General features: G+C 38.8%; 1 protein-coding gene across 1 annotated transcript; it reads left to right on the top strand.

The window, feature by feature from the left end:
• Positions 1–1,376: 1,376 nt before the first annotated feature.
• On the top strand, positions 1,377–3,767 carry LOC311268270 (interleukin-17C-like; the record flags this gene model as incomplete). Its single annotated transcript, XM_084371808.1, has 3 exons — positions 1,377–1,400; positions 1,522–1,730; positions 3,384–3,767. 3 exons carry the CDS (start codon positions 1,377–1,379, stop codon positions 3,622–3,624), a joined length of 474 nt encoding a protein of 157 aa, XP_084227934.1. The 3' UTR covers positions 3,625–3,767.
• Between the last annotated feature and the right edge of the window lie 5,493 nt (positions 3,768–9,260).

Raw genomic sequence — 9,260 nt, 5'->3', positions numbered from 1 at the left:
ACAAGTTTTTGGGCTGACATTTTTCATTTATATAGTGTCGTATATAACAGACATGTGGCTCCAGATTTTCTCCCAGTGATATTGGGCTGTTCTAATGACTCACTAGTTCTCCCCTCCTCTTTGCAACAAGCTCTCATGTTTGGTGTGGTCATTGCAAAACGGGTCATTTTAAAAGAATGGAATTCAGTCTTCCTTCCCTGTTCTAAAAAGTTGCTGACTGAAATGGTTTCTTGTCTACACCTAGAGGAATTACGATATACTCTGTCTAGCTCCCTCACCAAGTTTAAGAAGATCTGGGGCCCTTTCATTGAACATATCAAGTCCACAACCTGGGAATTGAGTGTACTTTATTTACTTATTCATTTATTTATTTTTCCTCTATGATTGCCTTTTTCCTATGTGGCTTTGGCGCTTTGTACTGGTCTTATTTTCCATCCACACCTGGGACCCTGACATCCTTTTTAACAGTGGGCCTGCCCCAGTCCCCTTTGAACTCGCCCTCCTGGCCTTCATTTCTGATCCCTTACTTCTTTTAAACTATTTTCATCTATTCTTTACCTTTACGAGTGGACACTCTGGGGCATCTTGTTAAATGAATGGACATGTGCAGTTGTACATTTTCTTCTCAAGTGCTGGCTGTTTTTGTGTAATTTTTTTTGTTTTATTTGTTGATGTTGCTGTCTCCATCTCCGCTGTTTGTTGTCCTGTATCATCCCTTTCCTTGTATCTGTTTGTCTTAATGCTGTTGTAAAACATAAAAAAATAAAAAAAACTTGTATAAATAAAATTATTTTAAAAATAAGGTATTGCAAAAACATATATACATATATATAAATATATATGCTTAAATTGAAAGCACATATATATATATAATTTCACTTTAAGCCTATGAATGACATGGGAAAGCTAAGGTTTGGAGTATTAACATTAATACACTTTAACTGACAAACATAAACTGTGACACAATAAACCAAAGGCTTACAACTACCCTATTACTTATAAAGGGGATGGAAAACTAATAACATTTTAACTGAGGAAAAGCAGGAAAACACAGCCAACAGGTAAAAATAACACTTGAACAGGCCTGACGTTAACTTACGTTGACTCTAGATATTTACTGATTATCAAACAATGTTACTATGACACTGAAACACTGATTTAAGAGCGCGTTGCCGTAAACACATGAGGTTCTGAAGTAATGTGACAGACGTCAGAGGGGCGGGTCAGCTGCTGCTTGTCGCCCAGTGAATCAGCAGAAGGAAATAATCCTGCTAAGGGTTTTCCACCTGCAGCCCCCACAACACACATACATATAGGTACTGTACTATATATACTGGGCCTAATGGAGCTGCTGGCCAAACCTGTCCGGCATCAGGATGACGGGGGTCAGCTTGCACATGGTAAGTGTGAGTGTGAGTCGGAGGGCAGCGCACTGACTCACACACAGCTCTTTGGGTTCATATCGGAGGAGGTCCTGATGCAGTCTGCATGTCACCTCGTGTTGTTTCTAACTGTTTGTAGATCTTTCTCGGCTCGCTGCTGGTCTTCAGCGACTTCACGTCCCCCAGGTGCATCAGCGAGGACGAGCTGAATGATCTGGCTGAGAGGTCTCAGAAGAAGTACTGGAAGAAGTGGAAGGTAGAGCTGCCGGACAACCGGACCTGCAAGCAGGTCGCTGAAGAGATGCGCGGCGCCGAGAACAACCGGTCCACCTCCCCGTGGAGGTACAGGTAAGTGTGTACACGCAGCTACGGAGACCGCGATGGGACAAAAAGGCGCGCCTTTATCATGATCGAGCAGGAATCCTTGGCTTTCACAACAGTGGTGGAGGTACTCAAACTAGCAATATATCACTTTGATAAAAGTGACAGTCACCTCCACGAATAGCACTTGAGTAAAAGTCTTAAAGTATCTGATATTAAATGTATCAAACGTACAAATAAAAGTAAATTATATATATTTATTTTAAGGAGGATCTACTGAGATCTTTTACTTAACTAAAACTAGCAATACTGCAGTGCAGTGTTGTTAAAAGTACCCAAAAGTCATGCAGTCTGATGCAGCATGTAATCTGTAAAATAACTAGTAGATAAAGTTTTTTGAAAAGTACATATTTGTCTCCAAAATGTAGTAGAGTAGAAGTATAAAGTAGCAGAAAATAGAAAATATTCAAGTAAATTACCTCAAAATTGGAGGCCACTTAAGTACAGTACTTGAGTAGATGTATTTAGTTACATTCCATCACTGCAGCATTGGTGGAGGAAGTACTCAGATCTTTAACTTGAGTAACACTAACACTACTGCAGTGCAGTGTCATAAAAAGTACCCAAAAGTGCTGATAAAATAAATGTATTTTAAAATGTTTCACTTTCGCTCAGATGCAGCATGTAATCTCCCATCACCCATACCAGTAGGACATGAGTAAAAGACTCAAAGAATCTGATATTCAATGTACTTAAGTATCAAAAGTACAAGTAAAAGTTATTCTTATCTATATGTATGTAGACTATATACTCTACATACTATATACTGGGCCAATTACTGGATCTGATATTCAACATTTTTCTGATTTTCTGAAATAAATGGAGTAAAAGTTCATAATTTATAAGTGGAAGTGTAGTGGATTGAAAGTATAAAGTAGAAGAAAATGGTACAGGTAAAGTACCTCATAAGCCCTCTGCCTGGATTTTCTTATTTTCTCACTTTGTTGCTGCTCGGGACGCTTTACCAACCAAAAATGTGGCTATGTGACGTCCTGGGAATGAGACTCAACAATCAACTATCTTTGTGGTGCGTTTAGGAACAGCTGGGACAAATCCTACTGATTCTACCTTTAAGTTTAATAGTCTTTGAATTGTATTAATTTGACGTGAGGTTCAGTTTGCTTTGCACAAAAATGTCCAACAGAAATGTCTGTCAGAGGGAACCTTTTTACTTTGATACTTTGAGTACATTACAAAGCCTGTACTTTATTACTTTTACTTGAGTGAAGAAGTTGAATCAGTACTTCTGCTTTTACCAGAGTATTTTTTTACACAAGTATCTGTACTTCTACTGGAGGAAAAATGTGTGCATTTTCGCAGCCTCTGTTCATCGGCCTGTAAGTGTCCAAATACATCACAGCTCTTTCAGTGTACATACAGTTTGCATGTGATTATAGTTTTTAAATTTAAAAAGTTTAACACTTTGGATTCATCCCTTAAATGGAGCTGAGCCTTTGTTAAACTGAGCTGAGCCATCATGGTTTTTATCTGGGACCAGCTTGGTGTTTTATTGTCACATAGAGGAAATGTGTCTTACTATATGTAAGGTGACATATGTTGTGATCAATCTACAGTTTGTGTAATGATTTCTTTGCGTTCTGTCTGACTGTCTCCCATCAGAGTAGATCGAAAGGACGACAGGATGCCTCGTGACATCGCCTTTGCCGAGTGCATTTGTCAGGGCTGCATCATTGACCAACAGCAAAACCACAGCTACAACTCCATACCTGTGTACACTTGGTTGAAGATCATCAAGAAGACAACAGGAAAGTGCGGAGACTCCCACAAATACATGGTGAAAAAGGAATTGATCAAGGTCCCTGTGGGCTGCACTTGTGTTGTGCCAAATTACAAGAAATGATCACAGACCTTTACATTTTTCTCTTAATTATCCAAGTAAACAAAAAAATCCATCTTTTAGCCTGCTAGCTAAGCTGGCGTAGCTTAAATGTATCTATTTCTATGTGATCTTTAACAGTTTACGGTTTTATGTTTGTCTTGGGAAAACGGAGCAAAAGATTTGCTAATCATTGATTTTAGAAATGTTTAATGTAGGTTAAGAAGGTGATTCAGAGAGAGCCGAAGTGAAACCAAAGCTTTTGGGTTCAGTTCCAGAAGAAAGCTCATTCAAAATCACGAAACACTAATTTACACAGCTGATTTTCAGCCGTGCTAGCAGCGTGGGCCTAAGGATGTCAGTGTCGGATGATGGACCACTTTAGTCCAGAATGAAATATTTCAAAAAAATGTTGGACTGGTTATTGAGAGATTTTGTTAAGACATTTAATGCTGCTGATTTTATTGACCCCTTAATTTAACAGCAGCAGGTCTTCAGAAGGTTGACACTTTTGTTAATTTTTTTAACAATTATTGAATAGATTGCGGCAAGATTTGGTTGATCACTTAACTTTTCATCTCGTGTAAAGATGTCTGGCCACAGTCCCAAAACTTCCACAGATATCTAATGACACAAATGTATTTTAAAAAAATTGCTTCTCAGCTTATCATTTCAGCACTACTTTAAAAATGTAGCCTCAACGAGCAGATGTTTTCATCCATAAGTAACAAGACACTCTTCACTGCACTGTTGTATTTTGAGAGCAGTAGTTTGCACTTACCGATCAATGTGAAATGATGTATCATTATACATCCATAAATGCCACAATGACAAGCAGCTAGAAGTGAACAGTTAAAAGAATAGTTTGACATTTTGGGTATTTATCGAGAGTTAGATGAGAAGATTCATTATCATGTGTGTACAGCCAGCAGACAGTTATCTTAGCTAAGCATATTTTCTGAGGGGTAAAGGTTAGTGTAGTAGTGGAGTACTGTGATTAAGTAAATCTTAGTTAGTTTGCTAATTAATCAATTGTGTCTCAATTGTTAATTCCATAAAAACAAACAAACAAAAAAAAACACTGTGGGTGTAAAATGGCATTTTGGAAATAGTTTCCGATAGTTCCCACATTAAAAAGAAAAGTTGCTTTTTTTTGGTCTCCATGACCCGCCCTTCTCTGCCTCTGATTGGCTTGTGTATATCATTTTCATGATGACATCCTCAACAGCTTTGTGGTCCCGGTACTCTGTGTTAAATACATGTTTTTTGACAGGAGAAGGTGAGAAAAGTGGCGGAGCTTAACAGAAAGACGCCTTCTCATCACCCCCCATTTACTGTTTAATCAGACCACAAGAATTTGCTGGCTAGAGTGCTAATTCCTGACTGTATGTTCAACAAACAGCCAGCGGCGGAGCTGATAAAGATTGTGAGCTGTAGTTTCCTCCGTAAACACACAGACGTCTTCGGCTGTCACAGACCAGTGGCAGGGCAGCATGGTGGCAGCCTGCTGTGTGAATAGACCTGTCCACTCGACCCAACGAGCCCAGAGACGATGGCAGTGAAGAGCTGCTCCAGAAGCTGAGAGACCCCAAGAGGAGCAGCAGAAGACTGGGAAGTAAGTTGAAGAGGTCGGTGTGTTTACTGGGGAAACTACAGCTTGTAAATTGTCATATCAGAAGCACAAGAAAAACAGACATAACCAGCTACCAGTTTGAGTCAAGCGTAGAGAATGCGACCAACGAAGGGAACCAATCAGCAACAAATGCAGTGGAAACCTTAATAACACCATTACCAGTCTATATGCTAAGCTAAGCTAAGCTAAGCTGAGCTAAGTATCATTATAGTTTGACATTTAACTAGGGCTGGCAATATATACGTTATCGTGTTGTGAGACAAATATTCCGTCTGAGATTTTGGATATCGTTATATAACTGCATGGCATAGGTGTTGTCTTTTCCTGGTTTTAAAGGCTGCTTTACAGTAAAGTGAGTTCATTTTCTGAACACACCAGGCTGTTTTTCTTGTTCTAATCCTTGTCTTTACCCATTTAGTCATTTTATCCACATTACTGATGATTATTTAATTGATTGTGCGGGATTTGGTCGTTTGTTGCTCAGTTGAAACGTCTATGAAGTGCTTATGAGGACGTTTGTGTATCGTGATATAGCCTAAACATATTGCAATATTATTTTAAGGCCATACCATCCAGCCCTACATTTAACTGATAAATAGGAGAGTGGTATCGATCTTCTAATCTAACTCTCAGAAAGAAAGTGAATAAATGTATTTCTCAAGATGTCAAACTTTTGCTGTAAAACAGGACAGTATTAGGCACATGCATATTTTTAACAAGTTACATTACCACTAAAGCATCATATAATATTGAAGATAGTTGATGTTTTGTCTTTCATGTGAAGTAAGCCTCTTTAGGCTAAATGTGAATTTTTTTTATTGATTTTATTTTTTTATTTTGTTTATATGATATTTTGATTGTGATCAAAGGTAATGTGTAACTTAAGTTGTGTTTGTTTTAAAACTCATTTGACAAACTGTAAATGTTGACCTCTGCTGGATAAAAGGTGTAACACACCTCAGTAGGTTAAAAGGTGACTAGTTTATCTACTAGTGTAGATTTATTATTATTATTATTATTATTAGATTGTCTTGCACTATAGGATATTTTATGATGTACTGTTAAAGGTTGTTTAGTTTTAATTTGTAACCTTTGATGCTGAGGCATAGACTCAGGAAGGATAAATCCACTCACATGAGACAATTACATGCTCAGTCCCCCTCAGATTTGTAATGACATGCCCCTTGACTGCCCCAGGGAAGTCGTTGTTATATTGTCTTGTGTAAATCGTGAAAGCACAAACAATCGACTCCTGTGCTGCTGCTCGTCTCATCTCATACTTGTTCAACTCTGTCCACCACTTATTCATTTGCTATGAAACTATGCACCTTTTTTTAACTAACTACATAAAAATAAAAGGGTGTCTTTGACGCGTTTGTCCTGTTTTGTTTTTTGTACAGCAAATGTATTTAATTTAATTTCTTATTTTTAGAAACACAATTCAAAATTTATAGTGATCTATAAATTATAGTCATACATACTTTTTTATGTTGTATTTTATGTTGATTCTTGCAGCCCCTTGTGGACAAAAGATGACATTGGTGAAATTAAGTAAGACTGTTTGAATACTGAACCACCAGACTACAGAGCAGCTTCTGTCCTCAGGCTGTCAGACTCCTCACTTCGCCCTCAGCACTCCACCATAAAAAAAAAGTTTTAATTTTATAATTTATTCAACTGGATGAGTCTGAATCTGACCCGGTGATGGGCATTAAGAATAACAAATTTAACTTAAAATTAAGGAGTCAATCTTCTCACTGATGGTCTTGTTTGCATATTTAGGTCATATCGAGGTATCAGTGTTAAATTGAGACTGTTTCACAACCAGTTAAAAGGATCCTTGTGGTACATTAAGTTACTGAGATAAAGATAATCTCTCCAAAGTATTGGTAGTTACATGATTAAAGCATTTAATAATGTTTTGTCTTACTTTGATTTTGAGGATAACTGCGAAGTGCCATAGAGTATGTACTTAACTGTAGGTTGTAACTTGAGCCCTGTTAATTTTAGCCTATATTTGTTGACATTGTGGCACCATTGAAAGTATGCTGAATTAGGTATTAGTACTTCTTGTTTGCATTGAACACATGGGTGTACTATGGAGCCCGGGAGGTGACATGAGGTGCTTCCCATTTCACCTAAATTTCCCATTTCACTCGTCTGTGTGGTTACATTATAACCAATTCTGTCCTTTATACTTGTTTAAATATCTTTAAAGCGGGTGGCAAACAGTTTTGCTGGATGATCCCTTTATTTTTCCAAAGGCTGATCTCTGGAGACACTAACAGCTGGATCTGCATCTGCTTTGCTGTCTGGTTTTGTGGTTTGTGCGGGTTTAGTTCCCGTTTCATTTGCACGGTTTTATCACTCATTGGACATGTTGGGATGTGATGCACCTGCTGATATCCTGATTATTCATTTTCCTGCAAACGAAGCTTCTGTTGTACACTATAAACTTCCTCTGGATTTTTTTTTTGTGAACCCACAACCTTAAAGTTCAAACTGTAGCAGTGATTTTCTGTCTGTTACCTGTTGAACAGTGGCGCATGAAGAACAAGCTGCAGTCTGTATTTATATTGTGTACTGTGTATTTATACTGTGTACTGTGTCTGCTCATAGGCACAGGATCCATTTCAACTGACAGAATGCGTCTATATATTTATTCATTATTTGCCTCTGTATTCAGTGACTGTGATTCATCATTTAATACCCCAGAATGTGATTATGATGTATTTTGTATACTGGAAGCTATTTCTGGGCTAAATGTTTCAGGGAAAACTGAAATGATGTAACATATGAAACCTGACACTCAGGAATGCCTCAGGTGTTTGAAACAGACCATGAAAAGAAAAATGTTCCTAATAAATGAAAAAGGTTTGTGGTCCTTTTGTTCTGCTACAATTAGGCTGACACAATATAACGCACTGGTGAATCAGAAAATAAACAAATAAAAAACTTGATGGTACAACTGAGTTTAATCTGTTATCTTCACTCCGGTATGAAACTCCAGTGAATCAGATAAGTCTGATTCGCTGCAGCGTCCAAACTAAGGGGGCGTGTCGGCTGGTAAAAGACCTCCGTGACGGCAGCTCTCGTGTCCTCACTCATCTCTCCTTGGAGATCGATGCAATTACATGGAAAACTAGCTTCAAAGCATGGCACTCATCATAGGGGCCTGATAACTAGGGGCGGAAGTAATAGGTCTATAGTAGGAAGTGTGTCGCTCAAGCCCAGGCCCAATGCCCCATGCCTCATGCCCCTGGCCCCTAGGATGACCGCCAGGCTTTGAAGCCAGTTTTCATAGTGGCTAAACTGTAATTACAACGTTACGTGATGCACTGCAGCCCAAAAAGACTTTCCCATAAGCTGACATTGTGAAAGAAGTGTCTGTAAAACAGTGGATACATTTGTGTGTTGAGTGTCACAACCCCCGTGAAATGACTCGTTTGAGCCCATTGGTCTAATTGAATTTGGAAAGTCTAGAAGAGCTGCACAAATCAATTATTTTATCCCAGTTCAAGTTAGCCGGGCGTTAAACCGGAAGTTAGCCAGCTTGGTCGGCGGAAGTCACTAGTGCGCACGCTCTATGGGCTGCACAAACTCATGCACGCTTGAATTCTCTGTCTGTCCAAGTGTGCAACAAATATTGGAGGCACCTCCGGGATGATTAACACCATAACGAGCGTGATGGACGGAGATCACCTTTGATTGACAGCAGCGGGAAACTCGCAGCCACATACACACACACAATGAATATGGAGGAATTAGCAGAAACCCTGTCTCAGAGACTTTGGCTTTTGCACTAGCACAGAAACAATCTGCACAAATGAAGCTAGCAGGAAAACCCTCACAGCTGCAGCTTAAGAGTGAAGTGCAGCAGGATGAAGTTGAAGGAGCAAGTGAAATGAGTGAAAACATCAACATTTGATTTTCAAGCCAAGCAAATGTGTTGCCTACAGCTGTGAATAAGCTTCCCGAAGTGACAATAAGGAGAGATTTCAAGATCTGTGATCAGATTGGGGAAAAG

The sequence above is a fragment of the Pagrus pagrus genome (genome assembly GCF_965226575.1).
Source record: "Pagrus pagrus genome assembly, chromosome: 1".
NCBI classification, from domain to species: domain Eukaryota; kingdom Metazoa; phylum Chordata; class Actinopteri; order Spariformes; family Sparidae; genus Pagrus; species Pagrus pagrus.
The sequence above is the reverse complement of the archived record's forward strand: the minus strand, read 5'-3'. Positions and strand labels throughout refer to the sequence as shown.